The sequence below is a fragment of the Carcharodon carcharias genome, chromosome 3 (assembly GCF_017639515.1).
Source record: "Carcharodon carcharias isolate sCarCar2 chromosome 3, sCarCar2.pri, whole genome shotgun sequence".
Lineage (NCBI taxonomy): Eukaryota > Metazoa > Chordata > Chondrichthyes > Lamniformes > Lamnidae > Carcharodon > Carcharodon carcharias.
In genome coordinates this window covers 116,636,098-116,653,352 of record NC_054469.1, presented here as the reverse complement: position 1 = coordinate 116,653,352, position 17,255 = coordinate 116,636,098, and the positions used below count along the sequence as shown (strand labels likewise).

Genomic DNA, 17,255 nt, shown 5'->3' with positions numbered 1-17,255 from the left:
TTCCCATTAACCCAAATAATTTTCCAGGGTCAGTTTTTGATTATACATAAATGTAAATTATCTACAACATCACTGAATTAGTTTGAGAAGCCATTTAGCCTAACGTGGGATATTTACTCAACAATGTTCACATTTCTTTTGCCCAACAATTATTGATGCTAACTAAACTACCCCCTACCAGTTCTTGAAAAAGACTTGAACCATTCCATAATGCCCTTACTATTGTGTGTAAAAGAAAACCACCAAAATTATGATGAAATAAAAAGCTTCCTTCCATACAGAGTATGACCTGTTGGGAGAGAACACTCTTGGCCTGATTTGCACCTGGAAAACAGGAGCCAGCAGCTGGAAAATCAGGGAGATACTTTGACCACCTCTTTGTTGCTCTAAGCCCTGTCTGATCCCATATTCAGGCAGGCTTAAATGGAAGAGCAGCACACAAGCCTGAAATTGGTGTAATGCTGCTTAAATATGAAAATTGGAGTCCTATGCCAGTTGTCAGATGCTAAATACGAAATTCAGGTGCAAGTGGAGTGAGCATGTGCGTACCCCATCTATGTGTATGAGATATTGAGTGACTTAACCAACGACAGTTGAGATAAAGCTCTAAATAACGGGCTGAATTTTGCCCTTGACGGGCGGGTGGGCCCGACCAACTCGGTGTCAGGTGGGCAGCCGATCGCTGCTGCCGAAACAGGCCCCACCGCCATTTTACATTGGCGAACCAATTAAGGCCTGCCCAGCGTGATGCCCAACAGGAAGCACTATGCGCTTCCTGTGTGGGCTGGGGTGGGGGGTGGGGGGGGGGAATTCCCCAACTGCGAGAGTGCGCTCGAGGGCACATCTCCCTGAGACTAAGAGGTGCCTCAGGGAGATCGCTGAAAGGTTGTGAAAGTTGAAAAAAAGAAAAATAAAAAATCATTAACATATCCCCCTCATGTGAAAATGTCACATGAGATGGGACATGTTAATAAAGTGCACAAAAACTTTATTAAACTTTTTTAAATCCAAAATCAAACCTCATCCTGCCAGTGGATGAGATTTGTAATAAAATCACTTACCCACCTGCCCGTTGGGCCCGTGTGCCGAGCTGAAGTTCGCATGGGCTCCTCAAAATCGTTGTCAATTGCAACAGCAACAGTGAAAAAATGGTGATGTAGTTCCAACTCAGGGTGGTTTGTGGCATCGAGGGGAACTTGCAGGTAGGTGGTAAAGGTCGTGGGTTTGGAAGGTGCTGTTGAAGAGCTTTGGTAAGTGGCTGCAGTGCATTGTGTAGCTAGTACACACTGTTGCCACTGTGAATAGATGGTGGAGCAGTGAATGTTGAAGGTTTTGGATGGGGTGCCAGTCAAGTGGGCTGCTTTGTCCTGGATGTTGTCGAGTCTCTTGAGTGTTGTTGGAGCTGCACTCATCCAGGCAAGTGGAGAGCATTTCATCACACTCTTGACTTGTGCCTTGTAGATGGTGGACAAGCTTTGGGGAATCAGAAGATGAGTTACTGTCTGCAAAATTCCAAGCCTCTTACATGCTCTTGTAGCCATAGTATTTATATAGCTGGTCCACTTCAGTTTCTGGCAATGTTGTTGCTAGTGGGAAATTCTGTCATGGTAATGCCATTGAACGTCACGGGGAGATGGTTAGATTTTCTCTTGTTGGAGGAGGTGATTGCCTGAATGTTGTCCAGGTTTGCGGCATATGGACATGGACTGTTTCAGTACCTAAGGAATTGCAAATGCTGCTGAACATTGTGCAATCATCAGCAAACATCCCCACTCCTGACATTATAATGGAGGGAAAGTCATTGATGAAGCAGTTGAAGATGGTTGGGCCTAGGACACTACCTTGTGGAACTCCTGCCGTGATAACCTGGTATTGAGGTGACTGATCTCCAATAACCACAACCATCTTCTTTTCTGCTAGGTATGACTCCAACTAGTGAAGATTTCCCCCCTGATTCCCATTGACTCCAGTTTCGTTAGGGCTCCTTGGTGCCACACTCGGTCAAATGCTGCCTTGATGTCAAGGGCCATCACTCTCAGCTCACCTGTTGAGTTCAGCACTTTTGTCCATGTTTGGACCAAGGCTGTAATAAGGTAAGGAGCTGAGTTGTCATGGTGGAACCCAAACTGAGCGTCAGTGAGCTGGTTATTGCTGAGTATTGATAGCACTGACGATGACACTTTCCATCACTTTGCTGACGATCAAGAGTAGACTGATGGGGTGGTAATTGGCTGAGTTGGATTTGTCCTGCTTTTTGTAGACGGGACATATCTGGTTACCATTCATGACTGGATGTCGTAGGACTTCAGAGCTTTGATCTGATCCATTGGTTGTGGGTTGGCTTAGCTCTCTATCGTATCCTGCTTACGCTGTTTGGTGAGTGAAAGGAAAGAAGGATCTGGCGGGTCATTGGCATTGAAGAATTGTTGAAGTTTATGACCCTTGACACCTGAAATAAAAAAATAATTTTTTTGTTAAATCGCCAGTGAGGCAAAGAATAAATATTTAAATCTGTAGATTTCCTGGTGGAAATCCAACAAGTTTTGCCCCAGAACCTACAGTTCTTCTTGGTCTGGTGGTGGACTTTTGTGTCTTTTCTGAAGCTTGTTTCCTTCTACTTTGTTTTCCCTTCCAATATTTTGGATCTCCATATATGCATTATCATCACTGAACTCCCCCACCATCAACATCCTGGGGGTTACCAACTTAACTGGAACAGCCATTTGAATACTTCCATTACAAGAGGAGGTCAGAAGGTGGGAATTCTGTGGCGAGTAACTCATCTCCTGGTTCCCCAAAGCCTGTCTGCCATATACAAGGCAGAAGTCTGAGTGTGATGGGACACTTGTCTGGATGAATGCAGCTTCAGCAACATTCAAGAAGGACAAAGCAACCCGCTTGATTGACACCCCATCCACCACCTTCAACATTCCCTCTCTTTACCACCTGCGCACAGTGACAACTGTGTACACAAGATGCAATGCAGAAGCTTGCCAAGGCTCCTTAGACAGCACCTTCCAACTGTAACTTCTACCACCCAGAAGGTCAAGAACAGCAGATGCATGGGAACACCACCAGCTGCAAGTTCCCCTTCAAGCCACACAACATACTGACTTGGAACTATATCACCCTCCCTTCTCTGTTACAGGGTCGATAAATCTAGTCCCTTTCTATCAGCACTGTGGGTGTATCTATACAAGATGGACTGCAGCAATTCAAGTGGGTGTCTCACCACTAGCTACATAAGGACAATTAGAAATGGGCAACAAACCTTGCCCATGATGCTCACATTCCAGGAAAAAATAAAAGAAAATGTGCTATCTTTCAGATCTCTGTGATTGCATATTCCCAGTATCCAGAAACATCAATGCCAGCTCTCCAACATGACATTCTGGCTTGTAATAAATATTTTAATAGCCTATTCCAGAACTTAAGAGTAGTGCCAAACAATTGAACTACAATTTTCAGGAACTGCTATCTACCATCAGTACTAAACTGCTCTTTCTATCCCACAATGCCCTGCACAGTAAGAGCCATCAGAGGGTTCAATAAATTTTTAAATGATGGGAACACAGCTCAAGCAAAAGATTTTTTTTTGAAATGTTATCCTATCATGGCCGGGGAATCACCTTCTATGGCTCTCTCTTCCTAACCCCACACCATTACCTCAGAATTCCCCATTGGCCTATTCTTGGCTCTCTTGTACTTCTCAACTACATGCTGTCTCTCAGCAACATCATCTAAAAGCATGCTAACTTCCACATATACACTGATGCACATCCAGCTTTACCTTATGACCACTTCTCTTGACACTGCCACTGATTGTCTAAAATCCAATCCCGGATATCCTCTAATTAAATATCGTGTAGACTGAAAGCATTGAATTCGGTCTCCACCATAAATTCTGTTCCCATTGAGCAAGAAGAGGAGACCGAGGGAATACATATACACAAAGTGCAAGAGAACAAGAGTTAGAATCAAATAGAAAAGCCCAATATAAATATAAGACCCATGGATGCCATAATGAGAAAAGGGAGTGACAGGTATGTAGATGAAGAGAAAATAAGACTTAGGCCAGAATTTTATGCTTCCCCACCAGAGGGTTTTTGAGGGGGGTGGAGGCGGGGTGCATAAAATTGAAGGGATGGGATTCCATCCAGGTTCCCGCCCGTCCTGACCACACAGCAATTTTATGGGTAAGGAAAGCCTGGGGGGTGCAAAGAGTGCGATCAGGGTCTTGGGGGAGAGGCCGGGTGGTGAGGGTGCCTGGCTTCAGAAGGGGACTTCTAATGAAGGCCTCAGATGGGTAGCCCACTCTTGCCCCAATTGAGGCCCTTCAGTGGCCAATATGGCCTCAATTTTTAGGCTGGTGGGAGGATTGAACTTCGATGGGGGAAGCTGGAAAAAGAACAAAGGGCAGAATCATCCCCCCTGTTGGGGGAGGTGTTGTGCGGGAGCGGGCGCGAGTGGGCGGATTCCCGATCAGCACCACCTGTTGAGGATGCGGCGTCATTTTATGTCCGCCAGGAAGCACCATGTGCAAAAGAGTGCACAGATCTCCCTGAGGCAAAGTGCTGCCTCGGGGAGATCAGCTCAGGTTTGAAAGTTTGATTAAAGATGAAAAAAAAAATACTGACATGTCCACTTATGTGCCACTGTCACGTGAGCTGGGACATGTCCATTTCTTTTATTTAGACATTTCAAAAAAATTTTAATACCCTCATGAAACCTCATCCACCCCGCCTGTGGATAAAGTTTCATGTTTTTTCAGAAACCCGCCTGGGCTCCAGGCCTACCCGCCAACTTTAAGTTTGGGCGGGCAGGTCCATTGATTACCTCAGTTACTTTATTAATGGCCTTAAGTGGCCGTTGACAAGTCAGCGGGTGCGCAGGCGACTCGGCTCCCCCCACACAGACCTGAAAATGTAAATGACGCAGTGATACCAGGACGCCTGCCCGACATCACCCTGCGTCAATTTACACTGCTGCGTGTGGGCCCCACCCCGCACTTGCTGACCAGAAGATGCAGCCCAAAGTTACATCCGGGGGATGGGGGCTAAGTAGGGTAGCACCTTCATCAGAAGTCCCCTTCTGAAACCAGGCACCCCTGCCACCCGGCCTCTCCCCCAAGACCCTGATTGCACTCTTTGCACCCCCCCAGGCTTTCCTTACCCATCCAGGAAGTGAGACCCCACCATCCATAAAATTCAGGCCTTAGTGGTACTAAGGAAGACTGGCCTTTTACTGTTGGCTCACATCCAGCTCTTATTAATTTTATGGAAGTCTCCTCTGTAAGTGTACTATATGACGCAAATTTAGGCAACTCCAAGCCAGTTCTTAGTTCTCATGAGCCATTAGCACAAAAATTCTGCCGCAATTTCCTTCAAAGAGACTACATGAAATTTAATGTGGTCAATGGCTGGAGTTCTACTGTACATTTGCCTGTGTAATATTGAACCCAGAAGTGTGCATGTAATGAGAGGAGTTCCATTCTCCAGCATTATTATCCTTTACAATGATAAGCAGAAAAGTTTGAGAGGAAAAAGTGAAGCAGAAAAAAATGTGGCAGAGAATGAATGAGAGACTAGGAAGAAATCATCACCATATGCACGTGTCATAAGTATACACACCTCAATAACTTAAAAAACATTATAAATGTTTTTTGACCTTTGCTGGGAACCTCCAAAACAGTACAGCTGAAATCAAGAGTGTACTGTATAGGGAATAGCAAATACACACCTTTATCTAACCTCTCCATTTCAGCTCCATTTTTTTCTAAATGAGATTTTCACTTCCTAAATATGTCTCTCCTATCATGTAATGAGATCCTAAAAAATGGATATGGTTGGAAACATTTATCTAATGCATTTATGAACCTATTAGAAAAAGTATGTTATTGCATTGATGTTAAAAATGCATCACCCCAAAAAGCTTCATTGTAAGTATGACCTGTCAGAATCAGTAGTCTGTTTGAACATTTTACTGTTGAGAAATTAGAAAATAATCTAGAAATTTTAATAATGGTTTCTATTTACAGTGATATTCCATTGTTCTTTTCAAAATTAGTCTCTCATTTTTGAAAAAGAAATGTATTGTCAAGAGGGCTACACTGATTTCAGACAGGATTTATGCGTGAGTTTGATTTGCATACAAATTACAGGGCAACGATTGAAGCAAACACTTTTCATGTCAGTCTCACTACCAGGAGGTTTGCAGCTGCTGACCTCGGTTAAATAATTTAAATTAATATGTTGCTTGAATACATGTCACTCACCTGGGAGCAGCTAAAATGCTGGAGTAAAATTGGGAAGACAAATTGTAAGGAAAATTAAGTGTAGCCTCCTGTTTCATTTTTAAACAAAGGGAAAGATATGTTGTATTTTCTTATATTGGAAAATGCTAGGTTAAGCAAACTTCCACATAAAAGGACCAGCTCCACTGCAAATAATTTTGATACTTAATTCAATTTTTTTTCAGGAATATGCTGGGGAGGGTGAACCATCCTTCTTTTAAGTTATTTATTCACTTTGCCAGTTTCCTCACCTTCTGACGTCACATACTATCTATAGCTGAGAGAGAGAATAGACAAGCTTCATTCTATGCATTAGTTCTGTATCTGGAGGGAGTGCAGTTACAGGAGAGAGCACTGGCATAGGCACTGGGGACTGAATGGTCTTCTGCGCTGTAATTTCTAACAATCTATGATATTGAGTCAAAGCCCAGGAAGTGTTTTAGAAATATTGGCGTTGAGCCGTGTTTAGGAAGATATGACCTGTGTGAACATCAAGTCCACTGCTCTTTTGTGTAATCAACTTTGAAAATAGTCTATTGATGTTAGCAACTAGCAGGCAAGTCACCAAAAAAGATGCAATCCTCTATTGCATTACATAATTCAAAATAACAAGTTTACCTGTAATTTTGCCACCTGTTAGCTGCTTCTTTAGCATTTTATTTGCTGTATTATAATGCTGCCCTAATCTGACTGGATAAGTTCATGCTTTTTTAGTAACTGCCAAATTGTTGTTCCGATACATGAATGCTCAGCAATTTTTAGACTTTGACCATTCCCGATGAAAGAAAAATAGAAGACAGAAGCATGATGTTTCCCAGGAGTGTAGTTGATGCAGTTCTAATGTGATCCTTCCATAATTGAAATTACAATTCATAAAGCTGTCAAAAATGTTAAATGATTCTTGTTCTCCCTGTGGAGCCCCTGCTCTTACCTGTGTTGTCTGGACAGCAGGTGATGGACTTCCTCATGGGGAGAGTGAGAGAATCTGAGCATAAATCAACCAGTATTATTATCACTCACTCACTGGAGTCTGAACAGTGGTTTTGACAGGGAACATCTCATTTCTCTGCCCTTATGACCCAATAAGAGAATCAAAATAACCTTCCAAGTGAAATGAAATAAAAATACAGGAATTAAATTCTTTCTTTTGAAAGAAAAGTGTGAATGAATAGTGGCGGAATCTAGGTTGAAAGTAGTAATGGCATGTTCATCTATGTTCAACTTTTTCGGACAATCCTACCTCTTCAAAAACAGATTAATGATAATTTGCATGAAATATGTTGTTGTTAAGGCCTTGGTAAGGAACAGATGCAACATTCTGTAGTTAATTTCAAAATTACCTTTGTCCAGGTCAGAACAGAAATTAGTAAAATTGGAAAATGGGGAAAACTTGAAATATCCCTAAATGCCTTGACAGAGGCCAAAGTTCATTGGCCCAGTCCACTGGTCAGAAATAGGGTAAGGCATTTTCACTGAGACAAGGGCAAAAAACAAAATAAACATGCTACAATTGTTGTTTAAAAGAGAAAATTTAAGAAGACTACTTCTCCCATTCATTATAATAGAAAATAATAAGAATCAATAGAAATTTTTTTGCCACTGTTGGAGGGTCCTCAGCCCTGAACACAACTCCGCTGTTCCATTAGCCACACTGCAGGTTGGGAAATCAAGATTTTCCATCCACTTAGCCTATTTTTTTCTACTTTAAAAGCCAGCAGTGGCAGTGAGAGGCTGAAGATGTCTGAAAATTTAAATTTCAGACCAGATATGCAAATATATTTTCAGAATCCTTGCCTATAGTGATATACCTTACATTCTGAGAGCATTCATCAGAAAATTATGGGCCTGCTGCTCCCAGTTTTCAGATGAATGCTCACAGTATATGAGGCACCTTTCCCGCTTAGGTGTATATTTATAGCTAGTCTTGGAACTCGACTGAATATTACCTTTCATATTGTAATATTTATTTCAAAATCCTTGTACATAAAATGTGATGATACAAATTCATTGTTGTCTTTTCCAGCACTCTTAGTTCTGAGTGCCTAGTTGTGAAAGGAAACATCTCCATACTCTGATAAAAAATTTTGAATCCAGCTCCATTAAAATTGACTAGATGTTCTAGGTTGCTGAGCTGACATACTAATAGCAGTGCAAAATATCTTCTGGAGGGTTCATTGCTTGTGTGTAGCTATATATGATTCAGACACTAAAGCCAAAGAATGCCTTCTACATAATATTATGCAAATCTTATTTCATGGAGGGAAAATCTGAATTTCATTTAATACAGTTTGCCAACACAGTGAATAAAACAGTGTGCAAGACTTGTGTACTGATTATTTTCAAAGGGGTCAAATACCTCCTGCATAAAATCCCTTGTCTGCACTTTTGATGCAAGAGAATGTTAGTGGGCAAGCACTTTATTACTGATAATTCAGTCTCAAGAGCTTTAATGCACAATGCTATAGATCATAAATCAAGCAAAAAAAACATATTTGTTTTACCTCTTGCTTGCTCATCATCCTTATTAGCACAGCTTGAATATTATTTACACGATGGCATTGATATGAATCAAAGAAACTTGTAAGAATTAGCCCTGTGACAACCCTATAATTTGAATATTTCCTATAAAACTAACAAGTTGAAAGAACTCAAGGTGAAAGATGTTTGTGCTCTGCTGTATGTGTCTACAGCCAAATTTGCATTTTGATGCATTTATAAAAGTTCTAGTCAATTACTAGAACTTAAATACAATATTGTTTGAACAATTTGTTCAGTGGACTCAATAATTTAACAAAAAATTATTAACTTCATATCGGCCTGAACCTTGTAAAAAATAACAGATTTGATATTGAAGGGTAAATCAGACTACAATTTCCAGCAGCCATACATGTGCAGTTCAATTTGGAAATCAGGAAGATGCTGTCTGAGTTACTATACTCCTCCAGAAATTGCACTATAACAACAGTGTCTCACTAAGGGACTCAGCAGTGGAAAGGTGCAAAATTGTGGTACCAACATGACGGATAAATACTAAATTTACGAGAAAAGGTTTGGGCTTGTGCATTCCAGTGTAATTATATTTTTAATGATAAGTCTTAATTACTGTTAAACAACCTTACTGGCATTGATAATCAGCTTTATCTCTCTCTCTTAATGCCATCCTTCCTTACCTCTTTTTAGTTTGCTTTCTGTACGTAATATGGTATTGAATGAATTCTTCTTTCCTGGTTCAGACTGTTTCAGTTTTGATTCAATTTTGATTGTCTATTGAAATACACAGTTGCTTCTCCTGTTCAATCAGACCGCAAAATCCCCGGTAAATGGCACTGTGCTGAAATGAATTTCTAATCTCCACATGTTCCCGTGCAAAAGCCCACAGAAATTCTGAGAGCAATTGTAAATGTAATGAACAGCTGTCACCACTTGTGCTGACCACAGAATCTGGGCCATTGTTTGCAGTCAGCATATTAACATATTACAGAATCAGACTGATACAGTGCAAAAGGTGTAGTCTGATTAATTTCATGCCATAATGGATGAATATTAGAGAATCAAAGTTTTAGGTGAAAATGTATTTCAGTTATTGTTATTAGATGAAGTTATGTATTATAGAGAGATCTAACAAGGTTAATTTTTTTGAAAGTATTCAAGAAATATCTTTCCTTTAATACTTCAATCTCATGAACATCACAGATAAGGCTTTGAGATATTGTCAAGAAGATAAAATAATTTTCATAATGTTATTGGAATTTATTGTAAAGTAGAGTCTGCATCTATGGCTGTGTATGTGTGTACGGGGATGGAGGGGACTTAATTGAAATAAAGGCAGCTGCTCTGAAGGTTTTGATATAACAGAAGATAAGCTAGGTTTGAAATGTTAAGTAGGTAAACATAAGTGTAAAGGGAACCTTTGCATTTTTTAAATAAACCAGACTAGCTTGAATTCAAAAGAGGGGGATGAAATGTTTCACCTAGCCAGGAGAAGTTAAGAAACAGTGTGTTTATTTTTCCCAAAGATTACTGGTAAAATTGGCACTTTGATGGATTTTTATTATTAGAGATGTAAAAGTCCAAAGACATAGGCCAGAATTTTGCTATCAATTGAGGCCATTGACAGGATCATTTAAACAATTAAAGGACCTGCCCGTCCAAACTTAAGGTTGGTGGGCAGGCCCGGAGCCCCGGCGGCAAATAGAAAAAACATGAAACCTCATCCACTGGCGGAATGAGGTTTCATGCAGAGTTCTAAAAAGTTTAATAAAGTTTTACTGTAATTTATGAACATGTCCTATGTCATGTGACATTGTCACATGAGGAGGACATGTTAGGGATTTTTTTTCTCTATTTTTAATCTTTTTAAAAGTGTAAGTGATCTCCCTGAGGCAATACTTAGTGAAAGAGCAGACTCTCGCTTTTGGGGAATCCCCCCCACCCCCCTGCCTGCATAGGAAGTGCATAGCGCTTCCCGCTGGACGTCACCCTGGGCGGGCTTTAATTGGCCCACCCATGTAAAATGGCGGCGGGGCCCACTTCTCCGGCGGGGATCGTCTCTCTGCCCACCGGAGATTGGGTCAGGCCCGCCTGCCTGGCAGGCAGAAAATTCTACCCATAGTGAAACAATGAGAATTTGCATTCAAAGGGGAAAATTTGTATAAAGGTCAAGAAAGTAAGAGCCTATGAGATCCAAAGCAAAGTGGCACGTTGGATCCAAAATTGGCTGAGAGGCAGGAAGCAGAGGCTGATGGTAGAGGAATGTTTCTGTGACTGGAAGTCTGTTTCCAGTGGGGTTCCACAGGGCTCGGTACTGGGGCCCTTGCTGTTCATGATGTACATAAATGATTTGGACTTAAATGTAGGGGGTATGATCAAAAAGCTTGCAGATGACACGAAAATTGGTACGGTGGTAAACAGTGGGGGAGATAGCCGTAAACTGCAGGAGAGTATCAATGGACTGGTCAGGGGGGCAGAGCATTGGAAAATGGAATTCAACCCAGAAAAGTGTAAGGTAATGCACTTGAGGAGGGCTAACAAGGCAAGGGATTACACTATGAATGGTAGAACCCTGGAACGTACTGAAGATCAAAGGGACCTTGGTGTGCCTATCCAGAGATCCCTGAAGGTAGCAGTGCAGGTAGATAATGTGGTTAAGAAGGCATATGGGATACTTGCCTTTATTAGCCGAAACTTAGAATACAAGAGCAGGGATGTTATGCTGAAACTGTATAAAACTCTGGTTAGGCCACAACTGGAGTACTGCGTGCAGTTCTGGGCACCACATTATAGGAAGGATGTGATTGCACTGGAGAGGGTACAGAGGGGATTTACCAGGATGTTGCCTGGGCTGGAGGGTCTGAACTATGAGGAAAGATTGGATAGGCTGGGATTGTTTTCTTTGGAGCAGCGAAGGTTGAGAAGGGACCTGATAGATGTGTATAAGATTATGAAGGGCATTGATAGGGTGGATAGGAAGGCACTTTTTCCATTAGTAGACGGGTCAATAACCAGGGTGTATAGATTTAAGGTAAGAAGTAGAAGCCTAAGAGGGGAGTTGAGGAGAAACGTTTTCACCCAGAGGGTGGTGGGAGTCTGGAACTCACTGCCTGAAAGGTTGGTTGAGTCAGAAACTCAGTAACATTTAAGAAGTATTTAGATATTCACTTGCGTTGCTGTAGCCTCCAGGGCTGTGGGCCAAGCGCTGGAAAGTGAGACCTTTGTTGACCGGTGCAGACATGATGGACTGAATGGCCTCCTTCCGTGCTGTAAACATTTTTGAGTCTATGAGAGAAGCCTGTGTGTAAGGGCAGGCATTCTAAGATCTTACACAAGTGTGAAAAGTCTCCAGCACCTAAGTCTCAAGCTGCTGTCTATAAGGAACTGAAGCTAAGAAAAACTAACTTTGAATTTGACTGTCCTGGGTATTGTGTGTTACTTTACCTGAGTCTTTTAAAAATCCCTGTGTCTCAATGTTGCCTTAACAGAGGTGTAACTGGGATTTAGATTAATTAGGGGATTTAGAAGTTATCGAAGTTGCAATTTGTAGATCTATGTAAGGTTTAATTTTGTTTTGTAAGAAACCTATGACTTGGTGGCCTTTTTATTGAATTCAAAGCCTGCATCTTGAAATAAGTACAAATTGCAAATAGTTCTGGCAGCTACTTCAAGTTTCTCTCTTGGATTTGGGCAGCTTGGCACTTACCATCCGCCTGCCATAACAGAAACACATATGAAGCATCTAATTCACAGATGAGGATGTCATTCAAATTTTTATGAATTTGAGGGAAGAGAATGCTCCTGGCTGCACTTATTGCTCATCTTGGAAAAAGTGGTGGTGAGCCACCTTCTTGAACTGCTGCAGTCCATGGGATATAGGCAGACCCATAGAGCCATAAAAGGAGGGAGTTGCAGGTTTATAAAAATTGATCACATGTTGGTGAGTCACCTTTTTGAGCCACTGCAGTCCATGTGGTGTAGGAATACCCACTGCACTGTTAGGAAGGGAGTTGCAGGGTTTGATCCAATGATAGTGAAGGAATGACGATATAGTTCCATGTCAGGATGGTGTGTGGCTTGGAGAGGAATTTGCAGGTGGTAGTGTTCCTATGCATCTGTTGCCCTTATCCCTCTAGATGGTAGAGGTTGCAGGTTTGGAAGATGTTGTTGAAGCAGTCTAGGTGACTTGTTGCAGTGCATCTTGTAGATGCTACACACTGCTTCTACTGTGCATTCATGGTGGAGGAATAGCATGATGGGGGTGCCAATCAAGGTTTGTCCTGCATGGTGTCTAGATTCTTGAGTGTTGTTGGAGCTGCATTCATCCAGGCAAGTGGAGAGAATTCCATCACAATCCTGATTTGTGCCTTGTAGATGGTGAACAGGCTAGGAATCCTCCAGCAAGTAACTCACCTCTTGACTCCCAAAGTCTGTCCACCGTCACAAGGCACAAGTCAGATGTTATGCGGGAACACCACCTCCTGGAAGTTCCCCTCCATGGCACTTCCATCCTGACTTGGAAATATATCACCGTTCCTTCACTGTCACTGGGTGAAAATCCTGGAACTCCCTTCCTAACAGCACCGTGGGTGTACCTACACCACATGGACTGCAGCGGTCCACTGCCTCCCCCACATGGGGCAGAATTTTTAGCTCGGCAGGCAGGCGTGCGCCCAAGCTGACCGAACATGAAATGACGTGCATTGACGTCGGCCAAGCGTGCTGACATCATAGCGCAATAATAAGGTTGGCCGGCATGTGCCAGAGCTGGCATCACGTCCATGGACAATTATTGAGTCCGTTAAGTTATCAATTGTCCTTAATTTTTCACTGCCCATTCAACATAACAGTTGATGGGCAGGCAAAAAAGCCAAGCGGCCTTTGCATTTTTTTTGGAAAGCTCATCCACAGGTGGGATGAGGGTTCCAGAAGCAAATATAAATGAAATAAAAACTTGTAATTTTTAATTGAAAGCATGTCCCTGGACATGTTTTATTAAATTTTTCTGTTTGATAATTTTCTTCATGCCTCAGGGAGATTATTCAGCGCTCTTTCGCATGCATGCGCGAAGTTTGCGCTAGGCCTGCTCACCCCTCTTACACCCCACCCCCCCCCGCCCGCCTCTGCCCGCACAAGCAGCATTCAGTGCTGCTGCTTGCGTATCATGCTGGGCGGGCCTTAATTGGCCCGCCAGCATGAAATCACGGTGCGCTGTCAATCACGGACAACGGGCGGCTTCCCGCCTGCCCCCACTGATCCCACACACCAAGGGCAAAATTCTGCCCATGGATATCACATGGAGTGAATCGAATTGGCTGAAAACTGGCATCTGTGATGCTGGGCACCTCAGGAGGAGCCAGGTTGGGGCATCTGCTCAACACTTCTGGATGAAGCTGATCTTGTCTTTTGCACTGATCTGCGGGGCTCTCCCCATCATTGAGCATGGGGATGTTTGTGGAGCCTTCTCCACCAATTAGCTGTTTAATTGTCCATTCAGAATTGGATGTGGAAGAATTGCAAAGCTTTTTTGATCCTTTGGTTTTAGGATTGTTCAACTCTGTTTATAGCATGCTGCCTCTCTGTAAGCATGCTTATTGTTCTGTGGTAGCTTCACCAGGTTGGACCCCATTTTTTAGGTGCGTTTAGTGCCACTCCTGGTGTGCTTTCCTACACTACTCATTGAACCAGGGTTGGTCCCTGGCTTGATGGCAATGATAACGAGATGGATATGCCAAGCCATAAGGTTACAACAGCATTATCTCCAACAAGGTGAATGCATTGTTATGGATTTACAGTGTGGCGTTAATGCAATTAACCTGCAAAGATTTTAAGATGAATATGGCATATTACACAAATTCTGATATTGATAATACAAATAGTTGGCTTTTTCCAATCACAAATCAAATTGCTATGAAATTGAGATCATTTGAAACACATGAAAGTAGTTTTCTAATAACTTGTATATTTGTAAATCTAGTATGTGCTCCTAATCTATTAAGTAGTGTGTGCATGATGCATTATGGTTTAAAGCTGATTAAATCTTTTTTCTTTAATGTTTAAATTAATATTTAAAAATTATGCATTTAATAGCTTGTGACTGCTTAGAAATCTGCTATTGCACTATTTAGTAGTGCAATATTTAATGTATAAATTCTATATTAGCTAATATTTTCATGCTGAATTTTAGGTTGGGCAGCAGATGATGATAGTCTTCAGACTACCTCTCAATCAACAGAACAACTAAATGGGTTGATTGAGAACATCAGTAAGAATCCATTTAAAGGTAATCATACCATCAGTCTGTTCATTAAAAAAGTGCCGTGCAAAATCAATATTTTCTCTGTAACCTACACTGTGAAATGCTCAATGTGAAAGTTATTGCTAATTTATAAAATACCTGCTATGCTTATTTTTTTCCATTTATTCCTACATTCATGCTGAATGCCCATGGTAAAGAGGGCAGTGAGATTCAGTGAATGGATACCACAGTGGCAAATACCTTTCACCACTGAACATTCATTGGTTTAAAGTCTGGTTAACTGTCCAGAATGTACATTATATCAAAGTCACTAATTTTGTCTGGGTCATCTGAGTTTGGCAGGGTATATTGCTCACATTTTCAATTCCTAATACCTAGAGAAAGTAATCATTAAGGACCACAAGCTGTTACTATTTTTTAAAGACCTAATTTCTTCTTTGATTATTCACTTTCAACAACAACTTGCATTTATAAAGCACAGTAAACTGTCACAAGTGCTTCAAAGGTGCACTGTTAAACAAAATTTGACATTGAGCCACATAAGGAGATATTTAAAGACATCTTAAAGCAGTAGAGAGCGAGAGAGAGAGAGAAGCAGAGATGTTTAGAGAGGGAATTCTGTATCTTAGGGCCTAGATAGCTGGATGCACAGCAAGCAATGGTGGGGAAAAAGAGGTAGGGAATCCACAAGAGGGCTGAGTTGGAGGAACATAGAGTTTTCAGAGGGGTATAGAGCTGGAGGCAGTTACAAAGCTAGAGCGGGCTTGGAGGAATTTGAAATAGGATGAGAATTTTAAAATTGAGGCATTGTCCATTTGGAAGCCCATGTAGATCAGTGAGCACAAGGTGAACTTATTGTTGAATTAATGAGAGATTTTTTTATGCAAGTATATGAGGCATGAGAGAGAAACCACAGCTAAATCTTTTTAACATTTAAAATCATGTGTATAACACATTTCCTATATTCTTCCCATTTTCTTCCTGTCGTTGTTCAGTGTATACTCTGAATAACTGCAAGCAACTCCAATAAAAATGGGCTAATATATAATTACAAAATTCACTTGGCTGGCAGATTTGCAAGCAGTAATTCAGCAGCTGTGTCTAATGATATTGAAACACAAAACTTATTGTATTTCATGTTCTGTCTGTTTTGTAATGAGAACGCAGCAGTCATTTAATACAATAATAATTGTCATTTATTAAACATAAGTACAAAATATAAATATAATGCAATGTAGTGTAATCCTGAATCTGTCTTCGCTGGGGACATCAACCTTTTGTTATTATCAAGTGCTGAATCGAATGGGTATCAGTTGAGGTTATACATAGATACATGCAAAAGCTGCGCACAACCTGGTATGTCCCATAATGCAGTTGATGTTTTGTCATGTAATTTATTGTAATTCCAGATTCACGAGAATTTGACATGCATTATCAGACAATGTGATGACATTCAGTTATTCCTTATATTTACAGCTGCTCAGAAAAACCCAACTGATCTGTCTACATGGTTTAACCTTTTTGCTGACTTGGACCCCTTATCGAACCCTGATGCTATTGGACGAACTGACAAACAGCATGAACTCCTCAATGCATGACACACACCTAAATAACCAATTGTCTGTAATCAGGACTATAATATTGTAATCTTTAGTAAATCTATTGACTGTTGAGTACTAGAGCCTAATTTTCTAATATTTCAGTCACAGTGAAAACTGCTGAGAAAATGTTTAATCATTTTATTCAGCATAAAAGATGAAAATCTGTTAAAAAAAACAAAATCTGTAAGTTTTGATGTCTTGTTGCCAAACAAAAGAGTAAAGAGAGTAGTTAAAAGTATTTTTGTCCAATTAAGCATATTTTGTCCATTTTATTTTCCATAACTGCAAACCTGCTAAATTTCTAAGAATGTCGGCATGTAATGAGGCCATTAAGCCAATAATGCTCACACTTTTCTTGAAGCCTCTTTCTTCTTCCATACTCTTCCTTATCCACTCTGAGTTATTGATAGGGGAAAGGTATAAATGATATTGTCATTTTAAGAAACTTTTGCCATTATGTCTCCATCTTTGTCAATTAATCATCACTACATAGGTCACCTTCTGACCTGCATCTTAGTTCATTTTCTTTAATTGTTGGCAGTAGTAAAAACAATTGTTACATACGATTTTTTGTTTGATGTAACTCAGTACGCTATGTGGTTCAGTTCTAAAG

The 17,255-nt window shown here is 41.0% G+C and overlaps 1 protein-coding gene across 8 annotated transcripts in view; it reads left to right on the top strand.

Annotated features, from left to right (window-relative positions):
• ica1 (islet cell autoantigen 1) overlaps positions 1-16,880 on the top strand; it is a 224,915-nt gene extending 208,035 nt beyond the window's left edge. For all 8 annotated transcript variants that reach the window (XM_041183210.1, XM_041183209.1, XM_041183208.1 and 5 more), the window contains 2 exons: positions 14,970-15,065; positions 16,518-16,880. In XM_041183210.1, coding sequence (XP_041039144.1) covers positions 14,970-15,065; positions 16,518-16,639 — 218 coding nt within the window. In that variant the 3' untranslated portion in view covers positions 16,640-16,880. The remainder of the gene's footprint in view (positions 1-14,969; positions 15,066-16,517) is intronic.
• The last annotated feature ends 375 nt before the right edge of the window (positions 16,881-17,255 follow it).